The sequence below is a fragment of the Gymnoscopelus microlampas genome (assembly GCF_963454915.1).
Source record: "Gymnoscopelus microlampas genome assembly, chromosome: 4".
NCBI classification, from domain to species: domain Eukaryota; kingdom Metazoa; phylum Chordata; class Actinopteri; order Myctophiformes; family Myctophidae; genus Gymnoscopelus; species Gymnoscopelus microlampas.
Window position 1 is genome coordinate 54,405,252 of NC_139941.1, and position 23,519 is coordinate 54,428,770.

General features: G+C 42.0%; 1 protein-coding gene across 2 annotated transcripts in view; it reads right to left on the minus strand.

Moving 5' to 3' along the window:
* The window catches only part of brd3b (bromodomain containing 3b), a 32,471-nt gene that overhangs the window by 6,032 nt on the left and 2,920 nt on the right, over positions 1-23,519 (minus strand). The window contains exons 3-10 of one of the 2 annotated variants that reach the window (XM_084053902.1): positions 18,153-18,264; positions 15,214-15,351; positions 12,706-12,853; positions 7,061-7,242; positions 4,567-5,019; positions 3,950-4,078; positions 2,269-2,451; positions 278-492 (exon numbers count right to left, since the gene is read on the minus strand). In XM_084053902.1, the coding sequence (XP_083910028.1) occupies positions 278-492; positions 2,269-2,451; positions 3,950-4,078; positions 4,567-5,019; positions 7,061-7,242; positions 12,706-12,853; positions 15,214-15,351; positions 18,153-18,264 (1,560 nt within the window). Of the gene's footprint in view, positions 1-277; positions 532-2,268; positions 2,452-3,949; positions 4,079-4,566; positions 5,020-7,060; positions 7,243-12,705; positions 12,854-15,213; positions 15,352-18,152; positions 18,265-23,519 lie in introns of both variants that reach the window. The other variant, XM_084053901.1, reaches the window with a different exon arrangement.

Below are 23,519 nucleotides of genomic sequence, written 5' to 3' on the forward strand. Positions count from 1 at the left end.
CAGGCTCAGACAAACTAGATACCTGAGTAAAGTTCACTTTGAACTTTACTCAGGTATCTAGGTATCTATCACTTATAGTGGTGATGTCACTTGATGGGCTATACAGTGATGTCACTATAGCCCATCAAAGCGTGTGGTAACTCTCTCTCTCTATGGGTCTGGGTTTTACCTGGTGATCAAAGCGTGTGGTAACTCTCTCTCTCTATGGCTCTGGGTTTTTTACCTGGTGATCAAAGCGTGTGGTAACTCTCTCTCTCTATGGCTCTGGGTTGCTTACCTGGTGGCCGTCACCGTGCTGTTGGCTTTCCTGGCCGGGGCTTTCTTCTGATTGGCCGGCTTGTTGGGCTGCTGGGCGGCGTTGGCCTTGGCCTTCTTGTCGTCGTCCGCCCCCGTCGCCGTGGTCTTTCCTTTGTTGTTTCCTTTGTTGTCCTTCTCCTTCTTCTTCTCCTTGTCCCTCTTCTCCTTCTTCTTCTTTGGTTTGCTGACGGGAGCCTGAGAGAGGACAGCCAGCTGCTCATGGACCGCCTTCAACTACAAATAATAATAGAATAAAACACACAACAATACTAGTAATAATAAATAAGGGATGTCACCGTTAACAAATAGATTTAAGTTGACGCTTAACTGTCATACAGATAAATTGGGGCGCTTAACGATTTAATTGTGTGTTTTTTTTTGGCATTGAACAAAAATGTATTGAAAATCTAGTTTAGCCTTTTAGGGTTGGGTTGGTACAGGACGGATGTGACACATAACTTAAAGGGGTATTTCACGTTCAGACACGTCTGGGGGTAATATTTATGTCTACTTATAGAGCACCGAAGTCTGACGTAATTTACACATCCTACCTGGGTCGCGTTTTTTTTCCCGCCCTTTCTGAATCCCCATAGACGTGTTTAATATCGCGTCAAATAAGAACTGCGTTCCAAAAATAAACAAACGATCCCGGCGGTTTGACTCTTATGGATATGAAGCATCAACTGACGGTGAGAAAACGATAATGTTACTTCCACCGAATTAGTTACGTTTTCGCCAGAAACCGCCTGTATCAAATATAAGTGACTGACTATCATAAACGATACAGAGCCTCCTCCCTGATAATATCGCAGAGACAGTTTGTTTATTTTTGGACCCTAATTCTTATATGAGACGATTCTAAGATGACCGATTGTTATTCTCCATAGAGACATTACTTTAGGAACCAGGGGATGAACGAGTGACGTCAGGACTTCTGTACTCTATTATGTGATATTCATTTTATCAGCCACGCCCCCTTCCTATACAAACCCACTGCAACTTCAAACTCCCATTTTAACCATTGTTAGATTTATTTAAAACGCCCGTCCTTGGTTCTGGTGACTGATATTGTCCTTCTAATGCATGTGGTTCTCAAACTTTTTCATGTCAAGGGCCCCCAAATTGACACTTATTAGCCCGATGACCCCCCATTTGAAAAGATATGCCAGGGACGCCCATAAGAGAAGATTGTTTACGGCTCTAGCAGTGAATCTCAACCATTTTAATTTCAAGGACGCCCAGTTTGACATGCATTTAGGCTACGGACCCCCAGGTAATGGCATTTCTATCTCTGGGACCCCAATTTAAATAGTCAAATCAATGTTAATTTAACTCTGAGAGTGTACAAATGGAACCAAATGGACCCGTTAGGGTCCATTTGGTTCCATTTGTACTCTTAAGGGTCCATTTGGTTCATAAAATCATTTAGCTGGGGACCCCCTGGAACTCCCTCAAGGACCCCTGGGGGTCCCCAGACCCCCCTTTGAGAACCAAAATCTAATGCGTGTGGGGCCATGTTTTTTCTATTACTTTTTCATTAATGTTTTATAATCTTTTGGGGAAAAAATGAAAATAAAATTAAAAAAATGAAAATAGTCCCCCTCACGTATTAGAAGGACAATATCAGAACAATATCACAACAGAGCGTCACAAAGTGACACGTAAGTTTGTAGATCTGCTATTCCTGCTTTTTTTTTTATATATTTGAAAACGTATGAACATTTTTCAAGGGAACGAGTATGACGATTCGGCAAAAATAATTGCGATTATCTCAAATAAGACGATGATGTAATTATTAGGTCTAATAATAAACATATTTTCATACTAATAACTCAAATAGAGAGAATATCTCATTCACGCTACATGACCTACACGACCTACAATGGTGGTGACATCACCCGTAATTCGATTGGCTGCTCTGTCGGGGGGGGGGGGCTTAGAAACTCGGTCGATTGGTCGATAGCAACCAACCTGTTCCTGCAGCTCGGCCAACCGTGTGGCCCGTTCCTCCTCAGAGTCTGACGATTCGTCGGAGGAGGAATTGTTGCTACTGTCAGAGGAGGCGGTGCTTTTACTGACCAATGGCGTTGTAGACGGAACCGAGGCCTCAGAACCCTCGTCTGGTATCTTAGCGAAACGCATCTCAAACACGTCCTGCAGACAGACAGACAGACAGACAGACAGACAGACAGACAGACAGACAGACAGGTGTGTTAGATCAGTGATTCTCCAGTCCACAGTTTGATAGGCATTAATAACCACTTGAAACCCAGTGTCATTAGCCAAAAATATCTGAGCTTGTATATCTGCTATTTTAAAAACATTGGACATTAGAACACGGCACGCTGTGTAGGTTAGCTGTAGTTTTAGATTTTGTTTTTTGGTGTAGTTAACTGTAGTTTTAGATGCAGTTTTTGGCGCAGTCAACTGTATTTTTAGATCTAGTTTTAGGTGTAATTAACTGTAGTTTTAGGTGCAGTTAATTGTAGTTTAAGGTGTAGTTAGCTGTAATTGTACATGTTGTCTAAGCTTTAGGCCGGTGTAGTTACCTGTAATTGTACATATAGTTTAAGGTGTGGTTACCTGTAATTTGTCACTACAGCTAACTTTAGTTAACTGTAGTTTTTGTTTGGTGTAGTTAGCTGTAGTTTTTGGGTGTAGTTACCTGTACTTTTAGAAGTGGTTAGCTGTAGTTTTAGAAGTAGTTAACTGTAGTTTTAGAAGTAGTTAGCTGTAGTGTTTGAGTGCAGTTGGCTGTAGTTTTAGAATTAGTTAGCTGTAGTTTTTGAGTGTAGTTAGCTGTAGTTTTAGAATTAGTTAGCTGTAGTGTTCGAGTGTAGTTAGCTGTAGTTTTTGGATGTAGATACCTGTACTTTTAGAAGTGGTTAGCTGTAGTTTTTGAGTGTAGTTAGCTGTAGTTTTAGAAGTAGTTAGCTGTAGTGTTTGAGTGTAGTTGGCTGTAGTTTTAGAAGTAGTTAGCTGTAGTTTTAGAAGTAGTTAGCTGTAGTTTTAGAAGTAGTTAGCTGTAGTTTTTGAGTGTAGTTACCTGTAGTTTTAGAAGTAGTTAGCTGTAGTTTTAGAATTAGTTAGCTGTAGTTTTAGAAGTAGTTAGCTGTAGTTTTTGAGTGTAGTTAGCTGTAGTTTTAGAAGTAGTTAGCTGCAGTTTTAGAAGTGGTTAGCTGTAGTGTTTGGGTGCAGTTACCTGTAGCTTTAGAAGTAGTTAGCTGTAGTGTTTGGGTGTAGTTACCTGTAGTTTTAGAAGTGGTTAGCAGTAGTGTTTGGGTGTAGTTACCTGTAGTTTTAGAAGTAGTTCGCTGTAGTGTTTGGGTGTAGTTACCTGTAGTTTCAGAAGTAGTTAGCTGTAGTGTTTGGGTGTAGTTACCTGTAGTTTTAGAAGTGGTTAGCTGTAGTGTTTGGGTGTATTTACCTGTAGTTTTAGAAGTGGTTAGCTGTAGTGTTTGGGTGTAGTTACCTGTAGTTTTAGAAGTGGTTAGCTGTAGTGTTTGGGTGTAGCTACCTGTAGTTTTAGAAGTGGTTAGCTGTAGTGTTTGGGTGTAGTTACCTGTAGTTTTAGAAGTAGTTAGCTGTAGTGTTTGGGTGTAGTTACCTGTAGCTTTAGAAGTAGTTAGCTGTAGTGTTTGGGTGTAGTTACCTGTAGTTTCCTGGCCATAGCGACCACCTCATGGTCGGGTGGGTTGTATTTGTAGCAGTTGGAGAACATTAACCGGACGTCTGTGGCGAAGCTCTGAGGGTCCGTGTACTCTCTGCCGTCCATCTTTTTCTACAAAGTGATTGAATACTTTGTTAAACACAAAAAGCCCCAGGGGGGCTTGTTTTCATTGTGGTGCATTGAACTCAATTCATCGGTAATACATTATAATACATACGATACAAATGCAATACAAAACGTGTAGAAGAAAGAGAGAAAGGAGTAAAAATCCCCAACAAGGTGCTCTTTGGTACAAATGGGTGACAAAATTAACTGGCAAAAAAGGGGAGGAGACAGAGGCACTGCTGTGGGAAAATGTAAACAAAATGGAGAGGGGAAAGGAACTGGTTGGCATAACGTGTTCCTTCCACGCGCTACGTCCTACCGGGGAAACAGCTCCGTTCTGGGCTCTCCCTAGGCTGGTAGAGGGAGAGTAGCACCCAGGATTACAGCTTAGGCAATTGGAACTGGGTTAAAAATGGGTTACAAAAATCGTGGGATAAAATTTAGGAGAAAAAAAAAAAGAATGTTTAATAAGGAATTAATAAATGGTTAAATACCCTGACAGAGCTCAGGTCCATGGGGTGTTTGATGATGTCATGGTAGTCGTGGAGCTCCAGGGCCTGGGCGTCCACAGGCTTGTAGAAGGGCCAGGCGTACGCCGCGTGCTTCTTGGACAGCATCTCCTTCAGGATGGTGTCACAGTGCTTCATCTGCTCGCCCAGCTTCACGCCCTTCCTCCCTCCTCCCCCTCCTCCTCCCACTGCTCCTCCTCCTCCTACCACGGCCTCCCCCAGGCCCTCCTCGGCCGCCCCCAGCCCGCCCAGCCCCCCCCCTCCCCCGGAGGAGGAGGAGCCCTCCTTCTTGTTGGTCTTGGCGGGACGGGACGACGTCTCTCGGCGTTTCACCGGCTTGGCTCCGTCCTGATTGGACGACGGGGAGTCCGCCCTCCCCGCCGAGATGGCCGACGTGGTGGGCGTGGTGGTGTCAGCTTTCCTCTTCACTCCTTTCTTCTGTTAACATACATAGAGGAGAAGAAAAAACACATGGATTAGCCCTTTAAGTCATTGACTGCCTTCACTCCTTTCTTCTGTTAAGATACATAGAGGAGGGAAAAAAACACACGGGTTAGCCCGTTAAGTCAGGGGTCTTCAACAGGGGGTCCGGGACCCCTAGGGGGTCCTCAGAGTTGCTACAGCCAAATCTCTGCATTATAGGATCATTTGTTTTTTACCACTTGAACCCTAGCATCCCTATTCTAAAGGACAACTTTAGCCGAAAATAGCCGATCTACAAGCTCACAACGCCTCGCAGCGCGAGGCGTTGAGGGGAAGAAGAGGGGAAAAAAGAGCAGACCAAGTACAGAGTCCATGGGGACTCTGTATCGTCAATACTTAGTTTACTAAGTATTGACGGTTTAAGTCGTTAAATGTCTGAAAATACATATTAACATGAATCCAACATCTATGAAAAGCTTTAATCTGCAACACAATTGTATGTTATATATAGTGGGGGTCCCTGCTTCATCTCTCTCTCTCAGTTAGGGGGTCCTTGGCCTGAAAAGGTTGAAGACCCCTCCTTCAAGTCATTGACTGCCGAATGAGTCTTTTGAGGGAAACGGCTGTATCTTAGCCTTCCTTGTTCTTTTCTGCGTTTTTGGCGAGAACTGAAGCTACAGTATATTTAACAGACAATAACTAGAGAACGGAGGGTCACGGTGACACGCCTTTCCCCCCCCCGATGGAAGCAGCGACACTCTAATCCATGCAAACACAGAGATGAAAATACTCTGGTCCTTGACATGAAAAGGGTTGAAAACCAGGGGATTAGACAGATACACAGATTGATAGATGAACATAGAGAACAAAGCCTTTACAGCAGCACTGAAGTTGGTTTGACAGTGATAATTTATCAGATGATAAAACACCATCACTGTGAATGAGGGGTGGAGCTGAGCTGCTCCGCGTGCATGTGTGTGTGTGTGTGTGTGTGTGTGTGTGTGTGTGTGTGTGTGTGTGTGTGTCACTGTCAGAGCTCAGAGCACTGACGAGTCATAAGAGAGAACGCACAGCTATTACATTTCAGCAAAAGAGTTTTGAAACCGTTTTTAAATATTCAGAATCAATATGTTCTGTACAAACTAGTTCAGAGGACATCCAGGACCTCTGGGGACGGATGAAAAATTATTAAAAATAAAATAAAGTTCTGAATGACATCAAAACAAAAAGTTCATAATAATAATAATATAAAAGTATTAAGGAGGAGCATGTGTTGTGCTTCAAGCAGTGCTTCTCAAACTTTTTCATGCCAGGGACCTCCAAATTGATATGTATTTGGCCGCGACCCCCTACATCTGAAAACGTTTTGTGCCAGGGACCCCTAGGGCAGTGGTTCTCAAACTTTTTCATGTCAAGGACCCCCAAATTGACACTTATTAGCCCGCGGACCCCCATTTGAAAAGATAAGCCAGGGACCCCCATAAGAGAAGATTTTTACGGCTCTATAGCAGTGATTCTCAACCACTTTTCAACCACAAGGACCCCCAGTTTGACATGCATTAGGCTACGGACCCCCATTTAATGACATTTCTATCTCTGGGACCCCAATTTATATTGTAAAATCAATGTTAATTTAACTCTGAGAGTGTACAAATGGAACCAAATGGACCCTGGAACCAAATGGACCCGTTAGGGTCCATTTGGTTCCATTTGTACACTCTCAGAGTTACAGACCCATAAGGGTCCATTTGGTTCCAGTCCATCATTTAGCTGGGTACCCCCTGGAACCCCTTCAAGTACCCCTGGGGGTCCCCGGACCCCACTTTGAGAACCAACGCCCTAGAGGAAAAGATTTGTGATTGTAAAAAACAATTCACAAAATGCAGCACTTTTTTCCAAGACTTTTCAAAAATGTTCAAAAATAGCAGATGTACAAGCTGACGCGCTGTGAGCTTGTACATCTGATATTTGTGAATACCCAACATGCAAAACATGGATAAAGTGCCACATGTTTACAACAGGATGTTGGTGTGTTGTTGTTGTTGTGTGTGGTTACCTTGACAACGGGCTGCGCAGAAGGCATCATGGTCGCCGGGGGTTGCGGCGGCTGCGGCGGGGCAGAGACAGGGGGCGTGGTCTGTGGGACCGGTGTGGGCGTGGCCGAGATGACTGGCGTCTGAGAGGGCGAGGGGGAGGGGTAGGAGGTGGGCGAGGCCGACGACTCCGCCTGCTGACTCACTGAAAAGACAAGTTCACTCTGTTAGATCTGCTGTGATTGGTCCACTCTGTCTATTAGGTCTGCTGTGATTGGTCCACTCTGTCTATTAGGTCTGCTGTGATTGGTTGATTGCTTTATTATTGCAGAGGTACAGTTAGTTATACAATGGCGCTAAAAGGATAACACAAAAAAGCCCTGAGGGCTTGTTTCCATTGTGGTCCTGTGTATTCAATTCATCAAGACATGCAATACTATTCAAGAAATCATCAATACTAGGAGCAATAGAAGTATATTTACAGAAAGACTGTGGGTGTTAAAAAAAACTGCTTTTTGTGCTCTTCACAACGGTTTTGAAGGAGGGTAGGGGGGAGTAGGGGTGTTGGAAAAAAATCGATTCATGTAAAAATTGCGATTCTTATTATTGACGATTCAAAATCGATTCACAATTTCCAAAAATCGATAAAATAAATAGAGAATAAAATGTTTAACCGTTTTTTGAAAAAAATCCAAAAAAAAATGTCAAGATTTTTCAAAAATATCAGATCTACAAGCTCGGGTTAATCAAATCTTGACTCCAAAAATGGGAATTGAATGGAATGGTGAGATTCACAGCCCTGACGGCTGGCATAGCCGTATGGGCACCTATAGGCTGCTACTCCAGCCTGACAGCGTGTCGTGGGTGCGAATCCCGATCTCGATGACCTTTGGCTGCGTGTCACGCTCTCTCATCTCTCCCCCATTTTCCTGTCGGTTTACTGTATATCTATTAGTGATGAGCGGGCCGACCCATAACCCGCGGGTTACGTGTCGGCCCGCTCATCACTAATAATAGATGAGCGGGTCAACCCGCGGCGCGGGTGGTCGAGTCAGGATTTTGAGGCAATTATGCGGGCTGCGGGTGAGCGGGTTAGCCGCTCTCACACGCACAAAAAAAAAAAAAATCACATGCTCTTGTTTTGTCTCCCACCCGCCCCGTGGGTTGAGCCATAGATTTATATATGGGTTCGCGGGGCGGGTTGAGGCGGGTTGGGTTCCGGGGCGGGGCAGGTCATGAAAAAACCCGACCCGCACATCACTAATATCTATCAATAAAGGCAGAAAAAGACCCAAAAAACACAGCCCTAGTAGGGAGTCATACTTCTTGATGGCTGGTGGCAGGGCATTCCACATTTTGGCATAATAGTAGAATGAATTCATTCCCATGTTTGTGCCGAATCTGGGGGGAATGAGATCAGTACATGGCGGTCCCTCTGGTGTTGTTGCCCGTGGGCGTTTCTCACTCTTGTGAAATAGTCAGACATGGTACATATGGGCACGGTGTCTGATACGCTGACAAGGCGTCATAAATATAACCTTTATTTAACCAGTAAAAAACATTGAGAGCCAAGTCTCTATTGTAAGCATGAACAAGAGGTAAAACAAGTTACTTGTTTTACACAAAGAGCAAACGGTTGAGGACATCACATTTAAAAACAGACTACCAAAATTACTTCCGCGATAATCCTTCTAAAACTCCTTGAACACAAACCCAGGATGCCAGTTTCACTTGGATCTATAGGATCCCCGGAACAGGATGAACCGGATCCAACATCCAACACATCATATTCAAAAAAAGTGAAAGGAGGAAAATAAATTGAAAATAGCCATCAGTTAGATGGCTATTTTTTAAAAATGCACCTATAATGACATGCCCAAGATTAATTGGATTAACTGTTGCACCTCTTTTTTTGTTTTTTTCGTAAATTAACAAAGCAGCAAAAGTAGCAGATCTACAAGTGTTTCGAGCTTGTAGATCTGCTACTTTAGTTTTTTTTTAATCCTGAAAAGTAACAGTTTTGGACATATGAGGTTTTCACCCGACAGACGATATGCAAAGCTGATTCATCTCTGTGACGTCTTAGTCTTACCTCAGTCTGTTCAGTGTGCTGTGTGCTACCAGGACAAGCAGAACTATATCATTTATTCTTCTAACCTTAAATAGGACTGAAGTGTATGTTTTGTAATAATAATCAAAATCTACAGAGTAATTAAAGTTTACAAATATTTGTAGTGGATTAAAAATGTTTGCCTGTGAGAGATGTAGTGGAGTAGAAGTAAAAAGTATTGAAATTCGGACATACTCGAAAATACCTCAAATTAGTAATTAAGTACAGTACTTGAGTTAAGTGACTTTACAAACCACTGCATAAGTAGCATAACCTCATCCTAAAACAACCCTACTCAATCAGTGAGTGAGCAGACTGACTGCAGAGACCCTGGTTTGTTCAGGCAAATCAATTACAACCCCCCCCCCCCCAGGTTCATGTAAACAGCCAAGAACGCATCCCTCTGGGGTTTAAAGAGAACCATGTCGCTAAGCAACACGCGTTCTCCTCCCCTTCGCCTATCTTGGAACTGTGTCAAGAAAAAGGTTCACAATACCATTTGTCACCATTTTTTAAACACACCATATATTTTGTGTTTCTCTTACACAAATCCAGTATATATATATCTTTTTTTTTTTTTTTTTTACAATACTGTGTTTTCTCTTATCCTATATTCAATAGAGCACCGAAGTTTGACGTCATTTTCGCATCCTACCTGGGTCGCGGTTCCCTCCCCCTAGACGTGTTTAATATCACCCCGGCGGTTTGACTCTTATGGATATGAAGCATCAACTGACGGTGAGAAAACGATAATGTTACTTCCACCAAACTAGTTAAATATTCACCAGAAACAGACTGTATGAAATAAGTGACTGACTGTCATAAACGATACAGAACCTCCTCCCTGACAATATCGCCGAGACAGTTTGTTTATTTTTGGACCACAATTCTTATATGAGACGATTCTAAGATGACCCAATGTTATTCTGCATAGAGAAATGACTTTACGACCCAGGGGATGAACGAGTGACGTCAGGACTTCGGTACTCTATACAGTAGTAAATGACTGAAAACTATTTTTTTTAAATCAATTCTCTTACAAAGATCCTGTATTTTCTTCTCTTTTTTTACGTGCCCTCTGCTGTTTGCATGGCGATACATTTTCTACACCCGTCACACATCCATGGAGGAGGTTGGCTTCCACAAGGGATTAAAGCAAAAAATAAAACCTCACGACAGAAGATAAAATGCTGTCAAGTTCAAATCTGCCAAACATCCTTTTAGCGCTCATACCTGTCTAACTACTTGTCTCCAAAGTGAGTGACGCCCCCACAGTCACAACACCAGAGGGAACACGTCTACCATCTTGTACCCCACAAATTTAGCACCATAACGTGAAATAATGTGAAAATATTAACAAATTACCTGCCAAAAACGGACATGTTCGTCTTTTAAAATCCTCCTGTGTACTTTTTTTTAACCATGTATTTTTTGGTGAAACATGCTTTTATCAACTGGCTGCAATTATGGAACGGATTACCGCGATCAGATTCTTTTTTTCCCACGATTCTACGAGACTCCTGTGTGTGTAATGAGGAGATCATCGAGAGGACGGTGATCACAGAAAATATTTTGTGACTGCTTAAAAATTGGTTAAAAAATGATAAAAAAAATCTTTTAAAATGCTGGCACTGGGTGGGAATTAAAAAAGAAACCTCTGGCAGTGAATGTGTTAATGAATGTAGATTAGTGCTGCACGATTCTTGCTCAAATGTGAATCACGATTTTCCTCCATAAGAATTGAGATCACGATTCTCACACGATTCTCTTGTAAATATAAAAATAAAAAAAAATTCAATGTAAAAATCGATTTTTTTTTTAATATTGAAAAAAAAATCGCCATAATTAAAAATCGAGATTGCATAGGTGTCTGTATCGAGATCATGATCTTTTTTCGATTAATTGTGCAGCACTAATGTGGATCACTGATTTCTTTCAAAAACTGGCCTGAAAAGTTAAAGTTAAACAGAATCAGCTTTATTGTCACATCACAGGGTTTTACAGAAGTAAAAAAAGTGGGTGAAATGTGTGCATAGTTCCCATAGTTCCCATCGTATGGTTATTTCCATAGAAGAAAAGAAGGGGAAGAAGAGGGGGGGGGGGCAAGGGGGAAAGGAGATGAAACAAGAGAACAGAAAAAAAAACAAGTTATCTACATATTTACACATTGTACCTGAGATGAGATATAAAGGTGTGTGAGCATAGCAGCAGATGTATACCGTCACTGTGCATGATATACTTATGAATGTTAGTTAAGGTGCTAGAAAAAAAAACACAATAAAAAGGCATTGTACATGGGATTAACCCTTTAAGACCTGAGGCGATTCTTGAAAAAAATCTAAATCCTAACAGTTTTTCAAAAAATAATGTAAAAAATATTTTTTCACGATTTTTCAAAAATAGCAGATCTACAAGCTCATAGCGCGGCACTCGGTGCCGCGCTATGAGCTTGTATATCTGCTATTTTTGAATAGCCAAAGAAATCTAAAGTGACACAGATGCGTTCCAGGTGTAAATGGGTTAAGGTTCAAAATGTCAGCGGGTGTCGACCTCATAATCCACATAAGGTAGACTGACTGACACACTGGTAGGTCCATGAGGAAGAGCAAAGAAAAAGTCCCTTGTCGGTGTAATCCACAGTCAGGTCCAAGAAAGAGCAAAAGGTAGATAATGTATAGAAAATAAGATTATTAAACCCCCTTGAAATGAGGGGTCATACACTGCCCGTCTGATTTACCTTTTTCTTTTCCTCCTCTGTAAATCGAGCTATTTATATTTGTTGATGACATGTATTAATGTGTTATTAATATTCTATGCTAGGTTGATGAATTGAATACATAGGCCCACAATGGAAACAAGTCACCAGGACTTTTTTTTGCCTAAATGTTTTACATCTTTTGACTAATAAAGTAATCAATCAATCAAACAGCGCTGCTGGTTGCATTAAGGGCTTTGCTCATTCATTTGACTCAAATGCAAAGTGATTCCAAACAGCACTCTGGTCCTTACTGCTGTTATTGTCTTGTGAACCACAACCCGCCACGCCCTATAAACATTGCACAGTCGTATGTTTTTTGTATTTACTCCTGGGGGCACAAGTCTGTGATGAGCTACTGAATGCATTTGAATCTGGGCAAATTTCATTCAAAAGCAGCAACTTTATGCATTCAAATGTTCATTCATTTTATTTTCTGAAGTGCCCCCATCCATCAGGAAGAGAGGGGAAAAGCTGCCCCCCCCCCCAAGATGTTTTCTTAATTTCCTACACCAGTGGTTCTCAAAGTGGGGTCAGGGGACCCCCAGGGGTCCTTGGGGGGGGGGTTCTAAGGGATCCCCAGAAAAATGTGTTAATTGTGTGTATCCATTAATATGTTGGCTATTCATAAATATCAGATCTACAAGCTCACTTTGTGCCACACTGTAGGGCTTGTACATCTGCTATTTATGAAATGTTTGAAAAGACATTTTCAGCTGGGGGTCCACGGCCAAATACCTTTCAATGTGGGGGTCCTTGACCGTGACGTTTGACTGTGTGAGGGTGTATGAAGGAGCCGTTACCTGGGGTCGCCGGGGCAGCTGGTTTGCTCTTGGTCTTGCCTTTGGGGGCGGGGGGCAGTAGAGCCACCTCCTCCTGGGGCATCTGAGCAACTTTCTGTAGGAAGATCTTCTCTAGAGCCTGAGCCATCAGGACGATGTCATCTGTTGGCTGAAGACAACAAACACATTCACACATCAGTATCAACACTACCAGGACCTCTGGTACTGCTGGTTTTATGGAGTTGTGTCATCTCTATGTTTAGTGTACAAAAAGGGTATAAAGTAGAAGGATGTTATTTATATAAAATAAAATGACAAATGTATTAATAACGATCTGTTACTTAACACATCGGGTGCCAAACACGGTTCAAACCGTGTTTTCACAGAGTAGCGCTTTGTGCTGAACACGGTTCAAACCGTGTCTTTTTGTTCTTTCTGGGTTTTTTTCACATGGGGGGGGGGGGGGGGGAGCTGGAGCAGCCCTGGAATCACCCATGAACACTCTAAGAAGTAAAGGGACAGATGGATCACCGTGCCAAAAAATCTGGCTCCCATCCGCTTCCATTCTATCTCCTTGCTAAAAACCTCTGTATCTCCTTAACTTTTTACAGTGGGCAAAAACAGTCATTCTCGATGCGCGATCGCTCCGCAACGGTAACTCGCATGAGACATGTTGTTGTTCCAGGCTTTAGCCAGGACCATCCATTGCTGTGCACGCATGCATTGTTTACGTGCGTGTGCTCGACGTGGAGTCCACAGCTCTAAACAGCGCAGCGTTGCAGACGGTGAGATTTCTGGCACCGAACGTAATCTGTTATTATAAAATTCTGGCATCCGATGTGATAATAGTCAGCTATCTGGTGATCATTACAAATACATAATAATACCAATGATATTGTGTTTGATCATAAAACGTGTCCATGCTATGAACAATCAGGTTTCCCGGCAGTAATCTGCAGGAAGTTTGTGTAGGATCCAATAGGCTCTATGCACAGCAGCAGACATATGGAATGAAATTGGGCCTCTTCCTTACTCCCTTCACAGGTGTTACCAATTATAGTAATCAAGGCTCTGTTCCATTTAGTGTAGCACAGTGGTTCTCAAACCTTTTCATTTCAAGGAGCCCCCATACATGGACCCTTGCGGGTCCATTTGGTTCCATTTGTACACTCTCAGAGTTACACACCCGTGAGGGGCCATTTGGATCCCCCTCAAGGAACCATGAGACTTTGAGACCCACTGGTGTAGCAGAGTGTTTCCAGTGAGCCAACATGCACAATATCAGCATCCTGACTCTGTTTGACCATGGCCTGGGGTCAATACCACTTTCTAGACCCTCCAGAAAAATGTGATTATGTGATCACAAAATTTACCGCATAATATGCGCATCGCATCGCATAATATGCGCTTTGCATCGCATATTTCCGCATATTTCGCAACTTCACGCAATTTCACCGCATAAAATTGCAAAAAAAACGCATATTTCATCACATAATCAAGGATTTTTGCCCGCGTTTTTCTGAAGGGTCTAACTTTCAGGTTTCTGATCCGGTCGGAGCGGAAATAACTTTCCCCTAGTTTAGATCTTGTTTAGTTTGGTATAATCGTTTTGTTTGCTATAATAATGGTTTGATACTTCCATCTTTTATTCTAACTCGTAGCACAACTAGCGAGATAAACTAATTGATTGTCATTATGTGGGGAACAAAAACAATGTGACACCAACTGGAACCAACCACCGAAACCATGATTATGTTTTTCCTCTTTTCTGAACCAGATCACACGGCTAGATTTAGAATGAATACCAGGCTTTCCTCCACAGTGGAAAGACTGGTGATGAGAGGTTAGTTTGACCAGAATGGAACAGAGCCTTCATTAGTATCATTGGTAACAAGGAAGGAAGTAAGGAAGAGACCGAATTTCTACCCAATATGGCTGCTGTGCATAGAGCCTGTTGCTCCGTGGCTCTCACAGTCACAACTGTTTTGGATTGGATCACATGCTCCACTGTTTTAGTCATTTTAATCACAGCTTTTAGCTTCTAGTCCCTGAGGAGGAGGAGTCTGGAATCAAATACATATTAACCCATTAAGACCTGGGAAGCATCTGTGTCACTTTTTGATTTGAGCTAAAAAGCAATGTTTTACACTTTGGCTATTCAAAAATGGCAGATCTACAAGCTCGTTGCCACGCAACGAGCTTGTAGATCTGCTATTTTTCTTAAATCATGAAAATGTGTGCAAATCTTTGAATATATATTGTTTTAAAGCAAACATTTTTAACTCTATTCTTTGCTTCTGGGGGTCCCTGGAACAAAATATTTTGAGATGGGGTCGGTGGCCAAATACATGTCATTTTGGGGGTCCTTGACATGATAAAGTTTGAGCACCACTGATATAGAAACATACGTTTTTTCAGAATACTGTTGGGATTTAGAAGACATTCGTAGAATCGGCCTCAGGTCTTAAAGAGTTAACATAAATGTACCAAGATCAGAAGTCATACTGTAAGATAAACGTGTGTCGTTACCTTGTTATATATGTAACAGTTTGTAAACATGGTGTTGAAGTCCTGCATGGCCTCACTGGCGCTCCAGTAGTAGTTGTTCTCCAGGCGTTTCTTTATGGTTCCCATGTCCATAGGGTTCTTTATCACCTTGTGGTAGTCCTAGCAACAACAACAATAAACACATGTAGGGTTCTTTATCACCTTGTGGTAGTCCTAGCAACAACAACGACAATAAACGCATTACATGTCCATAGGGTTCTTTATCACCTTGTGGTAGTCCTAGCAACAACAACAATAAACACATGTAGGGTTCTTTATCACCTTGTGGTAGTCCTAGCAACAACAACGACAATAAACACATGACATGTCCATAGGGTTCTTTATCACCTTGTGGTAGTCCTAGCAACTACAACATCAACAACAACAACATCAACAACAACAACATCAACAACACTGTATTGATTGCTGCACCCAAGCCGTGCTAACCATACGTTGAGCTGGCGGTGCCCGGGATCGAGCCTGTGACCTTGTGGTTGAAAGGCGAGCGCTCTACAGACTGAGCTACCCCTACACAAACAACAACTAGCAACAACAATAAACACATGTATATAGGGTTCTGTATCACTTTGTGGTAGTCCTAGCAACAACAACAACAACAAACACGGCAACAACACCGTATTGATTACATGGATTAAAGAAAATCTCATGACTGAAACATTTTGTCAGCATGAAGAGTCCCTCACACTAGAGCTCTGTTTCCTAAACAAATGGCTCAATATGTAGAATGATGAGTTTTAGGTATTACCATGTTAAACCTGACGTTATTATGATGTTTAGGTATTATAATGCTAAACCTGATGTTATTATGATGTTTAGGTATTATAATGCTAAACCTGACGTTATTATGATGTTTAGGTATTATAATGCTAAACCTGACGTTATTATGATGTTTAGGTATTATAATGCTAAACCTGATGTTATTATGATGTTTAGGTATTATAATGCTAAACCTGACGTTATTATGATGTTTAGGTATTATAATGCTAAACCTGATGTTCCTGCTGTTCTCATACAGACAACAACCAGTTAAACAAAGTGCAGATTGAGGCTTCAACCCTTGCTTTTATTATTTAAATGAAACACTAACTAATAAACGCTCTAATGTAATATATTCTATTGCTGGTTTGACCACTTCAAATACTCTTAAATCTTAAAATATCAGTAGCTAATAACCGAAAATAGACGATCTACAAGCTCACAACATGTGGCTGCAATGCATGAAACTTTAATGTGAGCTTGTAGATCGTCTATTTTCGGCACACAGCTAGGTATAAATCAGGCATTACATCAAAGCCTGCCAACATCAATTTTAGTCGACTAAATCAACTGTAGATTTAGTCGACTAAAACTAGACTAAAAGACATTTCAAGTGACCAAAAATATGACTAAACTAACTCAAAAGAACTATGACTAAAACTAAATCAAACTTTGCTGTTAAATTAACCCCGTTATCTGAATGTGAAATGAACTTACAGCCAGACAGAGACAGTGTAAATGGACTTACAGCCAGACAGAGACAGTGTAAATGGACTTACAGCCAGACAGAGACAGTGTAAATGGACTTACAGCCAGACAGAGACAGTGTAAATGGACTTACAGCCCTCATTTATCAACGCAGCGTATAAACCGGCGTATATTTTTCCATATATTCGTCCGTACACCAACGCCGAAGTCACATTTATCAAAGGATCCTATACAGCTGATACTAGCGTACATCAGGTCGGAGCTTTGATAAATCTCACGTCTGAAAACGAGCGTCGTTTAAATAACACGCCTTAAATATTCTCAAAACGCCCCGATTTTACGACATGAAGACGAACCAGAATACGACCAAAGACATGAAAAGCCAATAAGAAATAGTTTCCCCCATCGCCTCGCCACACACGCACACGCCCCTCTCTCTCTCTCTCACACACACACACACACACACACACACAGACACACACGCACACACACACACACACTCCGTACCGTAGCGGTACAATCTAATTGTCACGTAGGCTTGTAGCCTACATGAATGACATATTATGATACCAATTACATCGCCATGAATGGAATACGTTTGTATATTTATTTACCCCATACCGAGCAGTGCGCGTTCAAGTTACACTAGCAGTCATGTAGGCTATAATCCCCATGAGACTCGGGCGGTCTGCAGACTGCAGTGATCCTGTGCCGCAACCCACGTTTGGAGCGTCAGGTTTATATCCTTAACCCAGCCAGGTTGTAGCCTATATAACTCTCTATGACATAACTCCATACCATAGGACAAGCTACTGTAAGTTTGTAGACCTCACTGTCAATGAAAAGATGGTCGGGAATCCCGACCGCGGGACTCCTGACGCAAAAGCGCTCGTGTATTTTTGAAAATAGCAGATCTACAAGCTCACAACGCGTCGCGATGCGACGCTGGCTTGTGAGCTTGTAGATTTGCTATTTTCAATGCAGCCAGATCTACAATCTTATCTGAATGACTGTTAAAGCAGTTTGTTTAAATTACTTTATAAAATGTTATATTTTCACAGGGATTATTTATTAGTGTACATATACACATTTAGGAGTGGATTATGTGTCCAGATGCTTGTCAGACAGTCAAACAATGCTGCTCCGCAGGTCTAGAATGGAATAAACGGGTGCAGCCAACGTCAACAACTGGTCCCGACCAGACGTGAGATCTCAGCGTACCGTAGGATGAAGCCCACGTCAGGATATATTGATAAATGCCGAAAGGTGCGGTGATCTCGCCGTACGCCCATTATTTGGGCTGCACCGCGTTGATAAATGAGGGCCAGTGTAAAGGGACTTACAGACAGACAGAGACAGTGTAAAGGGACTTACAGACAGACAGAGACAGTGTAAAGGGACTTACACCCAGACAGAGACAGTGTAAAGGGACTTACAGCCAGACAGAGCTTGATGGCGTCGACAGGCAGGTAGAAGGGCCAGGCGAACTGATGCTTCCACAGGGTCTTAACCACCACGTTCTGCATGTACTGCAGCTGATTGGTCTTCCTGATGGGGGGGGGGGGGGGCGGGACAGGAAACACAATTAAAAAAACACGATACACAAAATGAATTTACGAGAACAAAAAAGAAGAAGAAAGTTAAAAAATGGAGATAAGAGTTTTCTGCCCGACAGCGCAAATTATGTTTAAATAAATACAATAATAACTTTAAACTTTAATAAATACAAGGCTCCATATCATACATGGGCAACCGGCGGCCCGGGGGCCACATGCGGCCCCCACCTTCACTTAATGCGGCCCACAGGTTATTATCAGAATACTGATATATTATTGATTTCAGCTGTTATGATTCCAAACATGCAAAACATGACCTGCTTTAATTACTTCAGTCTATATTAGTAGATTAATGACTAGGATTAAAATTCTATTGTCTTTTTTATGTCCAATGTATTTTGTTCATAAAGTTAACATGAGTATAACTAAATGCATTTGAAATTAAATAAAAATGTTACTATTCAGGATTCCAATTCAAAAATAGCAACAAAATAAATCAGGATTCCAATTCAAAAATAGCAAAAATAGCAGATCTACAAGTTCAAAACGCGTCGCTCTGCGACGCGTTTTGAACTTGTAGATCGGCTATTTTTGCTACTTTTGAGTGACATAGAAAGTTAAAATACAGAGAGAGAGTACATGCAATGTGTCCCTCTGGAGTGCGTGTGGACATATAGTGGCCCTCTCCATCATCAAAGTTGCATCACCCTGCTCTATATGTTTAGATGCCCGTTAAGATTCTCTGACTACCATGCTGAAAAACTGTTGCCGACACTTGACATGCGTCCGAGACTTGGCCAAGGAAGACAGATCAAGGAAGGGAACATCTACGTAATTGTCTCTGTCGACTAAAACTATGAAGAAAAATGTCTGTTGACCTTTTACCTTTTTTCACTGACGAAAACTAAATAAAAACGTAATAAAAAATAAGCTACGGTGACTAAAACTATGACTAAATATACTGACAATTTCGTCAACAAATAAAAAGTAGACTAAAATGTTAGTGAGGGATCTAATGGAGAAGAGATCCAGTAGAAATATGACAAGACATCATGGTTGCGCGCGGGTGTCACAGACCGAAAATAGTTGATCTACAAGCTCACGGCTATTTTCAGCATGCAGCCAAGCGAAAATCATTTTGATGTCATCACGGCCCGCCAAAAATACATTTTAGTCGACTAAATCAACTGTAGATTTAGTCGACTAAAATCTTATATTTAGTCGACTAAAACTAGACTACAAGTAAACATTTCAGATGACTAAAATATGACTAAAACTAAACAGAATTTTATTTAAAAGACTATGACAAACTAAATAAAAATTCGCTGACAAAATCAACACTAGGTCTCACAGGGAGGCAAACTGCAGCCGGGAGCTCAAAGGAATGCATTTCTGTCAATATTCTGGGCTGATATCGACAATAAACCTCTCTGAACTTACTTGACTACAATGAGAGTCAGTCAGCTGGACCGTCCTATGAAACAAACACTATTTACGAACGATTGAGACCTTTGTGTAAAACACTCCAGGAGAAAACACATTGTTTTCTGCCGTGTTGCTTTTTGATGTGCAGAGCTGTACGATTGTATTGAGCAAACTAAAGAGCACGATGTCTTAACTGTCCAATACGTGACTGTTTTAAAGGGCAAGACCACTTTGGTAGAGGTTTGGGTTGTGTAGTTTCCTTGCCATGATGTAACTCCAAAGGTGAACAAGAAATCTAAAATAATTGCTCCATTGATTAGAAATTGACAATTCAAAATATGCTCCTCATTGACTTGCATTGTACGCTGAAACAGCTCTCAAAGTCACTCTTTTAGCACATAAACGAACACAAACACGTGCATGTCTGGGTCGCCTAACGCTTTCGCCCATAATATAACTTTATTTGCGTTTGTTTATGTGCTAAACAAGTGACTTTTTCAGCTGTTTCAACATACAATGTAAGTCAATGAGGACATTATTTTGAATTATCCATTTCTAATCACTGGAGCAATTCTTTGTTATTTCTTGTCCATGTCCATCATGCCAAGATAACTACAAAACCCAAACCTCTACCAAAGTGGTCTTACCCTTTAACGTCTGGAGACTCCTGTCCAGGACAGGTTTCAGACACGCCTCTTGCAGGAGGACCCCCGTTGCGACTGCAAAAGGATAAGGGTAATTCCTTTTAACAGGTCGTTCATGAAAGTCCTTGCGGTCTTGTTTCCAATGAGAACCTGTGAGCAATTAGGGGTTAAGAGTCTTGCTCAGGGACAAATTTCATTTCATTGACACATTTGCTGGCCTGGCCTGGAATCGAACCTGGGGCAACCAGGGCCTCTGGCTCCCTAGGCGGGCTCACTAACCACTCAGCTATGGCCGCCCCTGGCAAGGCCTTTGCTGACGTCGACCCCGGGCAGGGTTCGAACCCACGGCCCTCCACATGGAAGGCGTATGCTCTCTAACCCGCTGCACCAGGGCGGCCCGTTTACTGTCCAATAAGTATGGGCTGTTAGTCGCGCGAGACTGTCAAACATTGTCAGCGTTGACAACAAAATCTCGGGACACCGCCGAGCCAGAAACGATACCTGGAGCTGTTTAGATCAGTGCTTTTCAACCAGTGGTCCGGGGAGCACCAGTGGTCCTTGAGGGGGTTCCAGGGGGTCCCCAGCCAAATTAATAGTTAGGAACCAAATTGACCCTTATATGTCTGTAACTCTGAGTGTACAAATGGAACCAAATGGACCCGTTAGGGTCCATTTGGTTCCATTTGTACACTCTGAGTTAAATGAACACTGATGATGGTTGGACCCCCAATAAACCTAAATGGTTGAGTCCCTGGCATATCTTTTCAAATGGGGGTCCCTGGGCTAATATGTGTCAATTTGGGGGTCCTTGACGCAAAAAAGGTTGAAAACCACTGGTTTAGATGCCTAGATAAATGTACGTAGTGCGCTGCACATCAGAAAACAGGTGATCAGAAAAACAAACTGTGATATCATCTATGATATATGATATGTCTTCTTTTACATTCCTGAACCGATGACATGACAAAGGTCACAGTCGTTCAGAAATAGTGTTTGTTCACAAGCTGGTCCAACTGGCTCTAATTGACTGCCATGCAGTGGTGGAAAAATAACTATATTTTTTTTGCTTGAGTAAAAGCAATCAATACTGCAATGTAGACATACTAGTATATCTACATTGTATAGTATGTAAAACTGTACTTGAGTAAGAGTACAAAAGTACTAAAAGTAAAAAGTACTCATTGTGCAGAATGTCCCATTTCACAAGTTCAAACTGTAATGAAAAATCTTTTGAAAATAGCCGATCTACAAGCTCACAATGCGTCACCATTTTCAAATGGCCGAAATACATGTAGGGCTTAAGTGGTTAAAGTGTGGTTTGGAAACGATAATCAAAATCTACAAATTAACTAGTAACTAAAGTTTTCATATAATTGCAATGGAGTAAAAGTACAATCATTTCCTCTGAGGTGCAGTGGAGTAGAAGTAAAAGTATTGAAAATTGTCAATACTGAAGAGAGTAAAAAATAAATAGCAAATTGTATTTAAGTACAGTACTTGAGTAAATGTACTGAGTAACTTTACACCCCTGCTACCTGCCATGCATTCCATAGAACTTCCGGTTGCAGATTGCCTCCAGTGCTTCCGCCTCGGTGTTCATTCCTTCAGTTACTTGATCTTAGTGATGTGTCGTTCATGATCGATTTGTTCAAAAGAACTAGTTCATTTGCCACGAACGTGAACGAGCTCGTTCACTTTCTGATAACTGTTACGTTGACACACAACGTAAAAAAAACGCTCCCGCGATGGTGTTTTACACACATTATAAAACATACATTAACCACTTTAGCCCTATTTTATACCTAGGCTATCCGATCTAGCCGATCTACAAGCTCACAACGCGTCGCGATGCGACCCGTTGTGAGCTTGTAGATCTGCTATTTTCAAATATGTTACTGCTTTTACTTTTGGTACTTTAAGTATATTTTGATGCCAATACTTTTGTACTTTTACTCAAGTAAAATTTGAACACTAGAAAATAGCGCTACCGAACGAGAACGTGAACGAATCATTGCCGTGAAACGTGAACAAAACCGTTTCTTCACTGAAATTAACTTTTTTTCACCACCACTACTTGATCTTGATCTAACCTCGGTCCCAGCCTCACTCATCTGCGAAAAGAAGAGCCTGGTCACGACCTAAAGCAGCGAGTGTCTAGGAAGTCCTGAGTTTCCCCCGGAAACTATATTTTTTGACCAATCGCAACACTCGTTTCATTCACGGAAAATGCTAACAGATTTGTAAAGCATCAACGTCATTTCCTTGGGCGGTACTTCCGTCAAATTCAACCATTTCCGGTTGTCAACTTCCTAGACAACCAACAGCCCAGGTCTTGCCCAGCGTGATCTTGATCTGAGCTTGATTATTACACTGATCAACATTACTACACTGATCAACATTATTACACTGATCAACAGCCTGGAAATGTTTTATTGTTGATTTTTCTAGTGCTTTTTTTACCCCTTTTTTTGCTCCAATTTAGTCTTTTATGCCAATCCATCCTCCCGGCATAATTGTTTTTTTCTGTGTCGGTCACTGCTGCTGACTTCACCTGCCAGTGAGGAGCCCCCACCGTGAGGACGTAGAGCCTTCGTCCTACTCCTCCCGCCCAACACTCCCCGCCGACAGGCTCCACCCCCAGCCCGTAGGAGTACATACAGTACCTACAGTGACAAATATCACCCTCCTCCCCCCCGCCCGGCTTCCCTCCCCTGAACACGTCTGGCCAAAGCCGCTCGACAAAGCCCGGAATGCCCCACGGTGGATTCGAACCCACAACCTCTACGTTGGTGGACAGGGCACTTTACAGCTGTGCGCCACGCTGAGCGCTGGAAGACATTTCTAAAAGCCTGGATTACACTTATACTGTAGATCAGGGGTCATGCAACTTTGATGATGTAGAGGGCCACTATATTTACACACTCACTCCAGAGGGCCACACTGCATATACTGTCGGCCAGACACCTCCGTATTTTTCGTAAATTTATGCCGTACTTTGCCATTCTTTGTCACACAAAGAATGGCGAAGTACGGCATAAATTTAATTTAAAAAATAGCAAAAATAGCAGATCTACAAGCTCAAAACGCGTCGCGCTGCGACGCGTTTTGAGCTTGTAGATCTGCTATTTTTTAAATTGGAATCCTGATTTTTTTTTTTGCTATTTTTGAATTGGAATCC